The sequence below is a fragment of the Heterodontus francisci genome, chromosome 3, assembly GCF_036365525.1.
Source record: "Heterodontus francisci isolate sHetFra1 chromosome 3, sHetFra1.hap1, whole genome shotgun sequence".
Taxonomy (NCBI): Eukaryota; Metazoa; Chordata; class Chondrichthyes; order Heterodontiformes; family Heterodontidae; genus Heterodontus; species Heterodontus francisci.
Window position 1 is genome coordinate 44,523,991 of NC_090373.1, and position 16,553 is coordinate 44,540,543.

General features: G+C 41.5%; 1 protein-coding gene across 3 annotated transcripts in view; it reads left to right on the forward strand.

The window, feature by feature from the left end:
- agpat5 (1-acylglycerol-3-phosphate O-acyltransferase 5 (lysophosphatidic acid acyltransferase, epsilon)) overlaps positions 1 to 16,553 on the forward strand; it is a 179,093-nt gene that overhangs the window by 63,576 nt on the left and 98,964 nt on the right. For all 3 annotated transcript variants that reach the window (XM_068021532.1, XM_068021541.1, XM_068021552.1), the window contains exon 5: positions 9,990 to 10,080. In XM_068021532.1, the coding sequence (XP_067877633.1) occupies positions 9,990 to 10,080 (91 nt within the window). The remainder of the gene's footprint in view (positions 1 to 9,989; positions 10,081 to 16,553) is intronic.

The window sequence follows — 16,553 nt, forward strand, 5'->3', positions numbered from 1 at the left end:
CAAAGCAAGGTTTTGAACTTAGTTTGGCCAAGAGCATAGCAGCCAGGGACTAAATTGTGTCAATCACTGTTATTTTCAAAGATTGCTGCAACTGATCATTGAACATTGCCCATTAGTTGGATTTGCCCTTGGACTGTTTAATCCCTACAATGTATACTGCTGTAAGTTGGTGGAAGTGTGAGATGGAAACGGTTCGATGCCCTCTACAAGGCCTTTGGGTTCTGAGTGAACAGAGCAAGCAACTGTATATCTCCTTAACCAACTTTTAAATATCCAACAGCAATTTAAATCTGAAAGAATGAGACTCCACACTTGTAATAGTTAATTTAAGATAAATAAGAAATCGAAGCAGGAGTAGACCACACAGCAACTCGAGCCTGATCCACCATGCATTACTATCATGGCTGATCTTCTGCCTCAGCTTCACTTTTTCATCTGATCCCCATATCCCTTGATTCCCTGAGAGACCAAAAACCTGTCTATATCAGCCTTAAATGTACTCAACGATGGAGCATCCACAACCCGCTAGAGTAGAGAATTCCAAAGATTCACAACCCCTTGAGCGAAGCAGTTTCTCTTCATCTCAGTCCTAAATCATCGACTGCCTATCCTGAGAGTGTGCCCACGTGTTCTAGATTCCCCAGCCAGGGGAAATGACCTCTGTCTACCCTTTCAAAACTCTTTAGGATTTTCTATGTTTCAATGAGATCATCTCTCATTCTCAACTCGCGAGTATAGGCCCAACTTATTCAGCCTCTCATGATAGGAAAACTCTCTCATCGCAGGAATTTATCTAATGAGCCTTCTTACACCACCTCCAAGACAAGTAAATCGGTCCTTAAATATGGAGACCAAAACTGCACATAGTACTCCAAGTGTGGTCTCACCAAAACCCTCTACTATTGTAGCAAGACTTCTTTATTCTTGTACTCCTTGCAATAAAGGCCATTGCCTTCCTAATTGCTTGCTGTACCTGCATGCTAAATTTTTGTGTTCCTTGTACAAGTACATCCAACTCTCTCTGAATGTAAACATTTAGAAATTTCACGCCTTTTTAAAAAAAAAATTCTGCTTTTCTGTTCTTGCCATCAAAGTGAATAACCTTACACTTTCTCACGTTATACTCCATCTGCCACCTTGTTGCTCACTCACGTAACCTGTCTACATCTCTTTGCAGCCTCTTTGTGTCTTCCTCACAGCTTACATTCCCACCTAGCTTTGTATTGTCAGCAAACTTCGATGGAGACTGAGAGCAATGTATCTAAGTCATGAATATAGATTGTAAATTGCTGAGGCCCCAGCGCTGATCCTTGCAGCATTTCACAAGTTACAGCCTACCAACTTGAAAATGCCCCATTTATCCCTACTGTCTGCTTCCTGTCCATTAACCAATCCTCTTTCCATGCTAATGTATCATCCCCCAACTCTATGCACCTTTATTTTGCGTATTAAACTTTTATGTGGCTCTTAAAAACTCTAATAAATTTGTCAAACACAATTTCCCTTTCGTAAAACCATGTTGACTTTGTCTGATCATGCTATGATTTTCTTAGTGCATTGTTAAAACTTCCTCAATAATAGATTCCAGCATTTTCCTGGCAATTGATGTCAGGCTAACTGGCTTGTATTTTCCAGTTTTATCATTCCCTGCTTTCTTGAATAGCGGTGTTACATTTGCTAACTTTCAGACTCCTGGGACTGTTCTAGAATCTAGAGAATGTTGGAAAATCATAAGGAATGCATCCACTATCTCTGCAGCTACCTCTTTTAGAACTCTAGGATATGGGCATCAGGACCTGGAGATTTGTCTACTTTTAGTCCCTTAGGTTTCTCGAATACTTTTTCTTTGATATTAATTACCTTAAGTTCCTCACTCTTATTAACTCCTTTTGTTACACTCTATTTCTGGTGTGTAATTGGTGGATTCCATTGTGAAGGCAGACACAAAATATTTGTTCAAAATATTTGCCATTTCCTCATTCCCCATGATTTCTCCTGTCTCTGTCTCTAAGCTACTCCCCTTTTTATATACTTGCAAAAGCTCTTACAATATGTTTATATACCTGGCTAGTTTATTCTCATTTTTTTTCCTGATTTTATCAACTTCTTGGTCTCCCTTTGCTGGTTTCTAAAACCCTCCCAATCCTCAGGCTTACTATTCTTTATAACATTAAAAGCCTCTTATTTTAATATAATACTATCCTTAACTTCCTTGTAAGCCATGATGGATCTTTCTTGCTGAGTTTTTGTTTTTTAATGGAATGTATTTTTGTTGAACATTTTGAATTGTTTCTTTAAATATTTCCCATTATTTATTTACCACCATACCTTTTAGTCTATTAACCAATCAGCCTTAGCCAGGCCAGTCTCATACCTATATAATTGGCTTTGTTTAAGTTCAAGATTCTTGTTTGGGACTGGAGTATGTTGCTTTCAAACTTAATATGGAATTCAATTGTGTTATGATCACTTTTTCCCAGAGGATCTTTTACTATGAGATTGCTAATTAAACCTGCCTCTTTGCACAATACTAGATCTAAAATAGCTTTATCCCTAGTTGGTTACACAATGTATGGTTCCAGGAAACTGTCACAAAAGCATTCTACGAACACACTAACGAAGGGAACAGTGATGAAATATGAAATGAACTGGAGGAATTATGAAATAAAAGTCAATGTTGAACTGAACTAAAAGAAAATGGACACATTTGTGCCACCGACAAAATGGAATAGAGGTTACATGATCCCTCCTGTACTGTCAATAAACACATTTGTCAGTTGCAAATTAAATATATTATCTATGTCTGAACTAGTTTGGGGAAAAAAATTTGAATGGAAAACAGCCCATTCCATGCTAACAACTCATATCTGCAGGAATGGAACTAACAAAGTCTTTTGCAGACTGACTGACTCCGGAGCCAAGGCCAAAATATTAGGTGTGAAGTAACATCTATTTATCAGAATGAACCATATTCAGGTGCCATCAGGTAACAATGGTTCCCATATCCTGAAACACGTTGCATGAATCACTCCAGGGGAGCGAGCCCTTAGTCTCTTGACTGGCACTCCAACCTGACCAGTTTCTACCTTACAGGGCATGTCTCTGGAGGGAGTGAGAGAGGCAAAGGCAGAACAGGAGAGCAGCCAGAAAAGGTCTTTTCCAGTGGGAACAACTGTGACACAGTTCCAGCTTAGCAGGCCCCCTGCTGACTACAAGTTTTTACTACTGCAGCAGAGAAATCGCAACGTGACTTTGGAACTCCCCCACCTGCGAAAGTGGGCCAAGATTTCCACCGTCGCCTTCGGATTAAGGCTAAACCACAAGGAGCCTGTGACACTTCTTCCTTTTCAAGGCAAAGAACTTTCAGGCCTGCACTGTTGAAAGATTTCCTTCCAAAAAGCTTCTAAAGGTTTTCTTAAAGCAATGAGATGTTTTACCACAATTGGACTCCTAACTGCATGCTACCACTTGACTCTATCTTTTTGTGTGTGTGTGCGCATGCACACGTGCATACGGGCACATGTATGGGTGAGGGCGCGGACATTTTTCAGTTATTGCATAAAATAAATATTTATCTTTTTTGACCTATGAGAAAACCTGTCGTTTATCTGTCTATTTATTTGACCCTTAAAAGACTTGGGGACTAAAACACAATTTTTTTTTTTTTAAACACTATCTACGGTCAGTTAAGAGGTGAAAAGTGGAAGTCAAACACACCACCTCCCATCTGTCCGTAATGCTACAAATTAATCTTCCAGACTACCTTTGCCAATTTGATATGAAGATTAAAGTCCCCCACAATTATTACTTCCTGATCTTTTCAGTGCCAGGGAGTTGACTGCCAGCAATTTACACTAACCACCTCGTTAAAAGGGTACTTCGACTTGAAATGACTTGACTTAACTTTCTGTGGCAAGTTTACTTTGTATCTGTTGTGCAATTACAGGAGCTTCACAGGAAATGCATCTGAATGGGGAGCCAGTAAGCAGGATGCTGTTTTTTGCCAAACAACTTCTCGATTTCAGTGTCCTTACCTGAAAATGCTGTGGCATTTGCACACAAATAATAGTGCATGCTATTAGCCTCACTATTATTTTGCCAGCAATTTTGGGGTTATGATTTTTAATAACACGTATATCCAAGAGTAATTATCAGGCTGGAAGCTCAGGAAGGGTTCAAATGAAGTTCCAAACCATAAGGGTAAAGTTTGATAATTGCTCCCATATGTGTGTGTGTTTTGTTTTCACTTTTTCCTCAAAAGGTGTCATGACCGTTGTCAATAAGAATGTCCCACATAGTTGAACCTCATTGAAGAATAAAAAATTGAGACATAATCACGAAATTTACTGGAAGTTAATCTGCAGGGTTCATCTGGAAATAAGTATTGTATACTATGTTTAAATGCAGAGCACTAATGCACAGCAACGTCATTACTCTATTGAAGTTTAATTACTACATTGCTGCTGAAAAAGCTACATGGACTGGCATTCTGATTGTCATTATATAATGAGCCTTCCCTTTTATTGAAATAAGTTTAGCATAAGTGTTATTTATAAAATGGATAAAACAGAAAGTCTCTTGATAGTCTATTTGAAGCATCGTTGTTGCTGCCAGATGATTTTTTCCCATGGCTGTCTTTAAAGATGGGAATGCCGAATTTGAATTGGTATCGTGTTCTACAAAGCTTCTCTTCCACAAGTTATGTTTAAAACCTGCTTCTGAGATTTTCTAGTTGCATCAAAATTGTTCCCCCCCTCCCCACAACTTTTCTTTCTTGTTTCGTGTAAGGAACATGTGCATGCACACTCAAGCTATGTTTTCATAGAGTGTGTGCAATATTACAGGTGACGTAATGGTTAACCGTCCAGTCAGGATCATTGATGCACAACACATAACATTGCGGTGCAAAGGTTTGGCAGCAGTCTGGGAAGTTGATGGCTAGCTGAAGGGAGAGGGCGTGGTGAGAGTTTTTTATTGCATATTGTGTTGCAGCGGTGGTTTATGGGCACTGAGTCAAATCTAATCAGTCAACAGGCTGTTTCAACCTGGTGTAGGTGGGAGGCAGGCCTGGAGAACGGTGGCCCACACCTCTTGGTGTTTTCTCAGCTCCATGTGCAACATGCATGCTATCTTAGAAATAAAACCAAAGGCTTCTGACTCCTGTGTATTCTAACATTTGCAAAATGGAAATACAAGTTTTTGTGTATCTTTCATTAGAACTCATACTATGTTCCAATCCTCTGCTGGGAGTGGACAACTCAACACATGCTGCGCGATTGCTTAAGTTTCCCACCTTATCTAATGAACACTATTTAGCAGAGGGTCATGATTTGCCAGTGGGATATCTTTGCTTGGTAAAGAATCAGTTCTAACATTGCATTTTATGGAGCATGTTGGAATTTAGGTGGAAGTATTAGATCTGCAGGGAACAAAATATAGGTATGTTAAGTGATCTGAAATTTGTCTGCGAACTGCTGGAAGAACATGATATATTAGCGACTGAGCAGTGTGTTCTTCCTGGATGTTCTTCACATGGGGAGACCTGAAGCTGTTGGAATCGCAATCATAAATGCGAGGTCATTGACCTCTTCAATACAGCACAGGCCTCTCCACTCTCACTCCTCCCTCTTTCTGTCTCTCTCTCTCTCATGCTGCTCTCTTTCTCCTGCCCTTGCTCCCCTTTCCACCCGCCTGCGCTCCTCCGCACGCCCACCCTCTCCCCCTTGCTCTCTTCTGCACGCCCGCCCTCTCGTGCCCTTCCTGCCCGCTCCTCGCGCCCCTCCCAATTCCCCAGATTGGAGGTACATATGTTTCCAGGCCCCTGCTACTCTTTTTGGGGACTTTTTAACAAAAATCATGGGATGTAGGCATCACTGGCAAGAACAGCATTTATTCCCCACCTTTAATGGCCTTTGAGAAAGTGGCAGTGAGTTGCCTTCTTGAACTGCTGCAGTCTGTGGTGTAGGTACACGCAGAGTGCTGTTATGTAGGGTGTTTCAGGATTTTGACCCAGTGACCATGAAAGAATAATATATTTCCAGTTGAGGATGGTGTGTGACTTGGAGGGGAGCTTGCAGGTATTGGTGTTACCATATGCCTGCTGTCCTTGTTCTTCTAGGCAGTCGAGGTTGTGATTTAGAAAGTGCTATCAAAGAAGTTGTGACGGGTGGTGTATGTAGTGAGGCTTTATTCAGGTGGTATTGTCCTGAAGTTGAGCTGCTCAGTAATGGTGCTTGAAGTCTGGAAGATTAGTTTGCCTTCTGTTCAGGAATTGGAGCTGTGCTACATTTCCTTAATTACCTTAATTATAACCAGTGGTGCGAACCTGAATGTGGGGTTCTGCGCTTTGGTAGGAGGAACAGATGTGCAGAGTATTCCTTAAATGGTAAGAGATTGGGAAATGTAGATGTACAAACGGACCTGGGTGTCCTCGTCACTGAAAGCTAGCATGCAGGTGCAGCAAGCAATTAGGAAGGCTAATGGTATGTAAGCCTTTATCGCAAAGTCTTGCTTCATAGAAAATAGGAGCAGGAGTAGGCCATTCGGCCCTTCGAGCCTGCTCCGCCATTCATTATGATCATGGCTGATCATCCAACTCAGTAGCCTGTTCTGGCTTTCGCCCCATACCCTTTTGATCCCTTTAGACCCAAGAGCTATATCTAACTGCTTTTTGAAAACATACAATGTTTTGGCCTCAACTGCTTTCTGTGGTAGCGAATTCCACAGGCTCACCACTTTCGAGGTGAAGAAATTTCTCCTCATCTCAGTCCTGAAAGGTTTACCCCGTATCCTTAGACTATGACCCCTGGTTCTGGACTCCCTCACCATTGGGAACATCCTTCCTGCATCTACCTTGTCAAGTCTTGTTAGAATTTTATAGGTTTCTATGAGCTCCCCCCTCACTCTTCTGAACTCCAGCAAATATAATCCTAACTGACTCAATCTCTCCTCATACGTCAGTCCCATCATCCCAGGAATCAGTCTGGTAAACCTTCACTGTACTCCCTCAATAGCAAGAACTTCCTTCCTCGGACAAGGAGACCAAAACTGCACACACTATTCCAGGTGTGGCCTCACCAAGGCCCTGTGCAATTGCAGCAAGACATCTCTGCTTCTGTACTCGAATCCTCTTACTATGGAGACCAACATACCATTTGCCTTTGTTACCGCCTGTTGCACCTGCATGCTTACCTTCAGCGACTGATGTACGAGAACATCCAGGTCTCGCTGCATATTCCCCTCTCTCAGTTTATAGCCGTTCAGATAATCTGCCCTCCTGTTTTTGCTACCAAAGTGGATAACCTCACATTTATCCACATTATACTGCATCTGCCATGCATTAGCTCACTCAATCAACTTGTCCAAATCACCCTGAAGCCTCTCTGCATTCTCCTCACAACTCACCCTCCCACCCAGTTTTGTGTCATCTGCAAATTTGGAGATATTACATTTAGTTCCCTCATCTAAATCATTAATGTATATTGTGATTAGCTGGGGTCCTAGCACTGATCCCTGCGGTACCCCATTAGTCACTGCCTACCATTCGGAAAAAGACCCATTTACCCCAACTCTTTGTTTCCTGTCCGCCAACCAATTTTCTATCCATCTCAATACACTACCCCCAATCCCATGCGCTTTAATTTTACATGCTAATCTCTTATGTGGGACTTTGTCGAAAGCCTTCTGAAGGTCCAAATAAACCACATCCACTGGCTCCCCCTCATTAACTCTACTAGTTATATCCTTGAAGAATTCTAGTAGATTTGTCGAGCATGATTTCCCTTTCATAAATCTACACTGACTCTGTCCGATTCTACCACTGTTCTCTAAATGCTCTGCTATAAAATCTTTGATAATGGACTCTAGAATTTTCCCCACTAGCGACGGCAGGCCTACTGGTCTATACTTCCCTGCTTTCTCTCTACCTCCCTTTTTAAATAGTGGGGTTACATTAGCGACCCTCCAATCTGTAGGAACTGTTCAGGGGGATGGGAACCTTTGTAAGGAGTCAGAGGAGGGGGGATCAAAGACCAGAACAAAAGACAGTAAGGGGAATAAGAAAAGTGATAGGCAGAGAAATCAAGGGCCAGAATCAAACAGGGACACAGTGAAAAATATTGGAAAGAGGACAAGTAATGTTAAAAAGACCAGCCTTAAGGCTTTGTGCCTTAACGTGCGGAGTGTTCGCAATAAAGTGGATGAATTAATCACGTAAATAGATGTAAACGGGTATGATCTCGTCGGGATTATGGAGACATGGCTGCAAGGTGACCAGGAATGGGAAATGAACATACAAGGATATTCAGTATTTAGGAAGGACAGACAAAAAGCAAAACAGTTGCATTGCTGGTTAAAGAGGAAATTAACGCAATAGTGAGGAAAGATATTAGCTTTGACGATGTGGAATCTGTATGGGTAGAGCTGAGAAACACTAACGGGCAAAAAATGTTAGTGGGGGTTGTATATAGACCCCCAAACTGTAGTGGTGATGTTGGGAATGGCATTAAACAGGAAATTAGAGATGCATGCGATAAAGGAACATCTGTAATTATGGGTGATTTTAATCTGCATATAGATTGGGCAAATCAAATTAGTCACAATACCATAGAGGAGGAATTCTTGGAGTGTATACGGGATGGTTTTCTGGGCCAATACTTTGAGGAACCAACTAGAGAACAGGCCATCCTAGACTGGGTATTGTGTAATGAGAGAGGAATAATTGACAATTGAGTGGTGCGAGACCCCTTGGGGGCAAGCAACCATAATATGATAGAATTTTTCATCAAGCTGGAGAATGACATAGTTCATTCTGAGTCTAGGGTCCTGAATCTTAGTAAAGGAAACTACGAAGGTATGAGGCGCGAGTTGGCCATGATGGATTGGGAAACGTTATTTAAAGGGATGACGGTGGATAGGCAATGGCAAACATTTAAAGAGCGCATGGATGAACTGCAACGATTGTTTATCCCTATCTGGCGCAAAAGTAAAACAGGAAAGGTAGCCAAACCATGGCTTGCAAGGGAAATTAGAGATAGCATTAGATCCAAGGAAGAGGCATATAAATTTGCCAGGATAAACAACAGACCTGAGGATTGGGAGCAGTTTAGAATCCAGCAAAGAAGGACCAAGGGATTGATTTAAGAAGGTGAAAATAGAGTACGAGAACAAGCTTGTGGGGAACATAAAAACTGACTATAAAAGTTTCTATACTTATGTGAAGAGAAAAAGATTGGTGAAAACAAATGTAGGTCCCTTACAGTCAGAAACAGGGGAATTTATTATGAGGAATAAAGAAATGGCTGACCAACTAAATGCATACTTTGGTTCTGTCTTCACAAAGGAGGACACAAATATCATACCAGAAATGTTGGGGAACACAGGGTTTAGTGAGAGAGAGGAACTGAAAGAAATCAGTATTAGTAGAGAAATAGTGTTGGGGAAATTGATTGGATTGAAGGCAAATAAATCCCCCAGGCCTGATGGTATGCATCCCAGAGTACCTAAAAATAGTGGGTGCATTGGTGGTCATCTTTCAAGATTCTATAGACTCTGTAACAGTTCCTACAGACTGGAGGGTAGCTAATGTAACCCCACTATTTAAAAAGCGAGGTAGAGAGAAATTAGGGAATTATAGACCAGTCAGCCTGACGTCGGTAGTGGGGAAAATTCTCGAGTCCATTGTCAAAGATTTTATAGCAGAGTATTTGGAGAACAGTGGTAGAATCGGACCGAGTCAGCATGGATTTACGAAAGGGAAATCATGCTTGACAAATCTACTAGAATTCTTTGAGCATGTAACTAGTAGAGTTGATGATGGGGAGTCAGTGGATGTGGTTTATTTGTACAGAACCATTTCAGTTATGAGGTTTAAAAAGCTAACTGATCAACCGTAGTTGCTTGCAATATGCTTTTAAGATATTAGTGGGACCAGCATAAGAGAGTCACTTAAAATGAACAAATTATAACATTTTTTTCTTTTTCCTTTTGAGGCATATCTTGTGATTTTCCCAGAAGGAACCCGTTACAATCCAGATAATCCACAAGTGATTGCAGCAAGCCAGGCATATGCTCGGAAAGAAGGTGAGATTGCATTGATTTAAAAAAAAACAGCACAGTGCGCTCTCCTTTTATCTCTTGGATTTGGTTCAAGTATAGCCCAAAGTAGCGAATAACACTCTCCATTGGTTGTAGGGTGTATAAGAGAAACTAGCTTTGACAATATCGGCTCTATTATAAGCAGTAAATTGGCATTTTCACTTCTCTGAGCCACAGGAATGGCTAATGTAGAAGACTGAAATGCTATGTTGGTGTGTGTATAAGTAGTGGACAAGAGCCTTTTGTGCTGTACCTGGCTTCTGTTCCAATTGCACTGCTGTGCTGCTGACCTACATTGGCTCCTGATCAAGCAATGCTTTGATTTTAAAATTCTCATCATTGTTTTCAAATCCCTCCATGGCATCACCATCCTCTGTAAGCTCCTCCAGCCCCACAACCCTTCAAGATATCTGTGTTGCTCCAATTCTGACCTCTTCAGTATCCCCGATTTTAAGCATGCCACTGTTGGTGGCCTTGCCTGCAGCTGCCTAAGCCTTACACTTTGGAATTTCCTCCCTACATCTCAGCTTCCCTACCTCATTTTCTTCCTTTAAGATACTTCTTAAAACCTCCCTCTTTGGCTCAGCTTTTGGTCATCTGACCTAATATATCCTTATGTGATTCGGTGTTACATTTTTGTTTTATAATGCTCCCGTGAACTGCCTTGGGACATTTATTATATTAAACACGCTATATAAATAGAGGTTGTTGAAATTGCACTGGTTTTCCAGAGTAAAATTATCATTCAATTTTTCTGCCCAAACTCATTTGCATAATCACTAACGTGAACTAGTACAATTGGCCAGTATAAGAGAAGGTAATTGTTTACTTTTTTCCTTGTATTAAAAAAAATTCATTGTATTTAAGGGTAGTAACTTGGTACAGTTATAATCAGAAAAGATTGTAGCAAAAAATAGGAGCAGGTGTAGGCCCTTTGAGCCTGTTCAACCATTCAACAAGATCATGGCTAATCTTCTACCTCAATTGCACCTTCCTGCAGTATCCCCATATCCCTTGATTCCCTTAGTATCCAAAAGGCTGTCGGTCTCTGTCTTGAATATACTCAAGAACTGAACCTCTCTGGGGTAGACAATTCCAAAGATCCAAAACCTCTTGAACAAAGAACAGTACAGCACAGGAACAGGCCATTCGGCCCTCCAAGCCTGCGCTGATCTTGATGCCTGCCTAAACTAAAACCTTCTGCACTTCCGGGGCCCATATTCCTTTATTCCCTTCCTATTCATGTATTTGTCAACATGTCTCTTAAATGTCGCTATCGTATCTGCTTCCACCACCTCCCCTAGCAGCAAGTTCTAGGCACTCACCACCCTCTGTGTAAAGAACTTGCCTCGCACATCCCCTCTAAACTCTTCATCTCAGTCCTATTTGGCTGACCCCTTATTTTGAGACTGAGATTCCTACTTCTAGACTCCGCAATTAAAGACAACATCTCCCAGCATCTACCCTGTCAAACCCCTTAGGAGTTTTGTGTTTTCATGAGGTCACCTCTCATCCTTCTAAACTCTAGGGAATATAAGCCTAATCTACTCAGTCTGTCCTCATCGGACAATCCCCTCATCCCATTAATAAATCTATCAAACATTTGTTGCACTCCCTCTAAGGCAAATATATCCTTCCTTCAGTGAAACTGTGCATAGTACTCCAGGTGTGGTCTCACTAAGGCCCAATGCAATTGCAGCAACACTTCTTACTCTTACACTCCGACCCTTTTGTAACAAAAGTTAACATACCATTTGCTTTCCAAGTTGCTGTACCTGCATGTTAACATTCTGTGATCCGTGTAAATGAAATCCAGGTCCCTCTGAATACCAACATTTCCCAGTCTCTCGCCATTAAAATTTTTTTTCTGTTTTTCTATTTTTCCCACCCAACTGGATAACTTCCCACTACTCTACATTATATTCCATCTGCCATGTTCTTCTTTTCCTCTCACTTTAACCTGTTTATATCCCTTTGCAGCCTCTTGCATCCTTCTCATAGCTTATTTTCCCACCTAACTTTGTATTGTCAGCAAACCTTGATAAATTGCATGTGGTCCCCTCATCTAAATTATTGTTGGAGATTGTAAATAGCTGAACCCAAGCACTGATCCTTGTGGTATCCCACTAGTTACAGCCTGCCAACACAAAAATGACCCACTTATTCCTACTCTTTTTTGTTATCTGTTCATTAACCAATCCTTAATCCATGCTAATATATTATCCCCAATCGCATGAGCCCTAATTTTGTATAATAACCTCTTGTATGGCACCTTATCACTGGTTTCCCCCTGATCTACGCAGCTAGTTGCAACCTCAAAAAACCATTAATAGATTTGTCAAACATAATTTCCCTTTTCTAAATCGGTTTTGACTCGGCCCACTCATATATTATGATTTTCTGCCTGCCCCATTATCATGTCTGTAATAATAGATTCTAGTATTTATCAGCTTCTAATGTCAGGCTAACTGGCTTATAGTTCCCTGTTTCCTTTCCCTATCCTTTCTTGAATAGTGGGATTATGTTTACTACCTTGCAATCCATGGGGATTGTTCTGAGAATCTAGGGAATTCTGGAAGATAAAAACCAATGCATTCACTCTCTCTGTAGCCACCTCTTTTAAAACCCTCGGATGTAGGCCAACAGGTCCGGGGGATTTGTCAATTTTTAATTCCATTAATTTCTCCAGTACGATTTCTTTGCTGATACTTCTTTGAGTTCCTCATCCTCATTAGACCCTTTATTTCCCACTATTTCTGGAATTTGTTTGGGTCTTCTACTGTGAAGACAGATACAAAGTATTAATATCCTTGCTAATTGCTTATTCCCTATCATAATTTCTCCTGTCCCTGCACCTAAGGCATCCACGATTATCTTCATTAACCTCTTCCCTTTCACAGACCTTTAGAAGTTTTTAAAGTCTGTTTTTATGTCTCTTGCTAGTTTGCACTCATTCCATTTTCTCTATAAATGTCTTGGTCATCCTTTGCTGAATTTTTAAAATCATCTTAATCCTCATACTGCTGTCTTTGGCAACATTATTGGCCTCTTGCTTTAATCTAATACTATCTTTAACTGCTCTTGTTAGCCACGGTTGGTTCACTTTTCCTGTAAAGTTTTTATTTCTAGTTTCCCATCCTATTTTAGCCAACTCAGCACTCATGCCAACGTAATTTGCTTTGTTGAGGTTTCAGACTTTATTTTCAGATTTGACTAAATCACTGTCAAACTCAATATAAAATTAATTGTTTGATGATCACTCTTCTTCATAGGCTCTTTTACGACATTGTACAATACTGGATCTAAAATAGCCTGTACTTTCATTGGTTCCTTGACATATTGATCTAGAAATCTAGCTTGAGTGCATTCCTTGAACTTGTCCTCCATACTGTTACTACAAATTTAGTTTGCCCAGTCTATATGAAGATTAAATTCCCCCATGATTACAGTGTTACCCTTGCATACACTTCTTTTAAATTCCTAACTTGCACTCTGCCTGACACTGCAGCTACTGTGAGGGTGATGGCAAGCTACACCACAAGCCTTTTCTGCCCCTTGTTGTTTCTTAGCTCCACCCAAATTAATTGTATATCTTGATTTTCCGAGCTAAAATCCTTTCTGTGTACTATCTTACTTCCATCCTTTATTAGGGCTATCTCCTCTCCTTTTCCATTTTGCCTATCTCTTCTAAAAGTCAAGTATCAAAAATCAAGTGGAACATTTAGTTCCCTCTGGTCGCTCTGCAACCTCGTTTCCATAATCGCTAGTAGATTAAACCTCATTTTTTTTTCCTATCTGTTCTATTAATTCATCTAATTTGTTGCAAATGCTTTGCGATGTTCAGATGCAGTGTCTTTAACTTTTTTCTATTTTTCCCTGATGTCACCTTAGCCATTAATGCTCATTTACTTCTAAGATCTATGACCCTTCCTGATCCACTCTGCTTATGTTTACCCAAACTGGTACTTTGATCTACAACCTTGACATTTCCCTTGCTACTTTTGAATTTAGCCTTTCCTGAACCTTCCCATCACCACCTCACCCCGCCACCACTGCCCTTTCATGAGTTTAAAGCCTATCTACTGCCCTAGGATCATAGGAAATAGGAGCAGGAGTAGGCTGTTCAGCCTGCTGTGCCATTCAAACAGATCATGGCTGATATCTACCTCTACGCCAATTTTCCCCATTATCCCCATATCCCTTGATGTCATTAGTATTCAGAAATTCTATTGATTTCTGTCTTGAACATGCTCCTTGAGCTTCCGCAGCTCTCTGGGGTAAAGAATTCCATACCTCCCCGCCCCCCCCCCACCCACCCCCCTTCCCCAAGCCCCCCTTCCCCCAGTCTCAACTGCTATCTGTCCAACAGCTTGTCAGCAAATAACCACTCGTGCAATGGGACTGATGTCAATACCTCTAGGATGTGCAGTTCCTCCAGAATTCAAAGATTCTCTTGTATATTTCACCCTGAATATGCCTCCCAAAATTACCCACATTCAGTCTATTCCTCCATTCCAGAGATTTGTCCCAACAAATTTCCCTCATCCTCAATCACACGGCTTCTCCTGGTCCCGACCCCTGGGTTCACAACAGATTGCAGGGAAGTCTGTAAGCTAAGGAAAGGAATGAAAGGAATCAGTAAGGGTAACCTGGTGTTTGATGCCGGAGATGGGAAAGGGATGCCCTGCTGCTGATGGGAGAAATAGATGCAAGGGCAGTTGGTGCCATTAGAGGGGATCCTCTCTGGCCGGATGGGCTCCTGGTTGCTAAGACAAGGAGCAGTATCTATTCCTCTGACTGTACTGTCCCTTGCAGCTAGCACGTTCCTTTTCACTACCTGACTCGAAAGACCTCCTCTACCACGGTGCTATGATCAGATTGTTTATCCACCTTGCAGACTTTTCCCTCATCCACTCATGAAGTGCCAGAGACTGGATTCTACATCAGTCAGATGAAGCTTTCCATGGCTATGGAGATATCATCAAAGTACTTAAGAGGGACAGGGCCTTGGCTGAGCATTTACTGGAATGGAGACTCAAGGGGCCAGAAATTGCCACTTGTGTCTCCAAAGAGTTATGGGGAGGTAAACGAGCCCTGGCATTCGGTGTTGGCCACTGTTGGCTAGCTACTCAATTTTCCAGGATACTGGTCCCAGCCTAGTTTAAGTGAAGCCCGTCCCAACGGAACAGTCCCTCTTTTCCCACTACTGGGCCTGTTGGCCCATGAATCGAAACCCTTGCCTCACAGATAACTCCTTCAGCAATGCATATATCCTTCTAATCTGTTTGGCCCTATGCTAATTTGCACATGGTTCAGGTAACGATCTAGAGATTCAATGATTTGAGCTTTGGGCAGTTTGGGGGGTGGGGGGGTCGATGGCTGGTGGCATAGTGGTAATGTCACTAGACTAGTAACCCAGAGCCCCAGACTTTGGGGACATGGGTTAGAATCCCACCATGGCAGATAGTGGAATTTGAATTCAATTAATAAATCTGGAATTAAAAAGCTAGTCTAGTGGTGACCATTAAACCATTGTCGATTGTTGTAAAAACCCATCTGGTTCACTAATGTCCTTTAGGAAATCTGCTGTCCTTTCCTAGTCTGGCCTATATGTGACTCCAGACCTCCAGCAGTGTAGTTGACTCTTAAATGCCGTCCGAAATGGCCCAGCAAGCTATTCAGTTCAAGAGCAATTAGGGATGGGAAATAAATGCTGGCATAGCCAATGATGCCCCTGAACGAATAAAAAAAAAATTACTTGTGGGGTTCTGTGTTTTAATTTCAACCCTAACTTGACAAACTCTCTCAATCTCATTCTTAGCTCTAGCTGTGTCATTGATTTCTTTGTGGACCATGACAACTGATTCTCTCTGTCCCCCTCCCGTTGTGAGGTGATTTCCTTAATGTTGGCACCAGATGGGCAACACAACCTTCGGAGCTCCTGGTTGCGACTACAAGGAGCAGTATCTATTCCTCTGCCTATACTGTCCCTTGCCACTTTTTTTCACATTCCTTTTCACTACCCCCACTTGAAAGGCCTCCTCTGCCATGATCAGTTTGCTCATCCACCTTGCAGACTTTTCCTTCATCCACAAAGGCAGCAAGAACCTGGCAGTGGCATCCTTCTGTCCCTGACCATGAACCAAACCTGTACCACTACCTTCCGAAGAGGTGTGACTGCCTCCTGGATCCAAGTGTCCAGGTAACTTTTTCTCCCCTCCCTGATGCCCTGAAATTTCCACAACTCTGAGTTGAAGTTCCTTGAGTTACAGACACTTAATGCAAATGTCGTTGTCTGGAATCACAATGATCTCCACAAACTCCAACATGCTCCGTTGTAGCACACCATTTGCAGTGCCTTCCCTTTCTAACCTTGTTTTATTTATTTAATTAATCAAAGTTTATGTATTTAATCAACTTAGCTTCTTTTATTAGTTTTAACTTATTAATTAATCAAG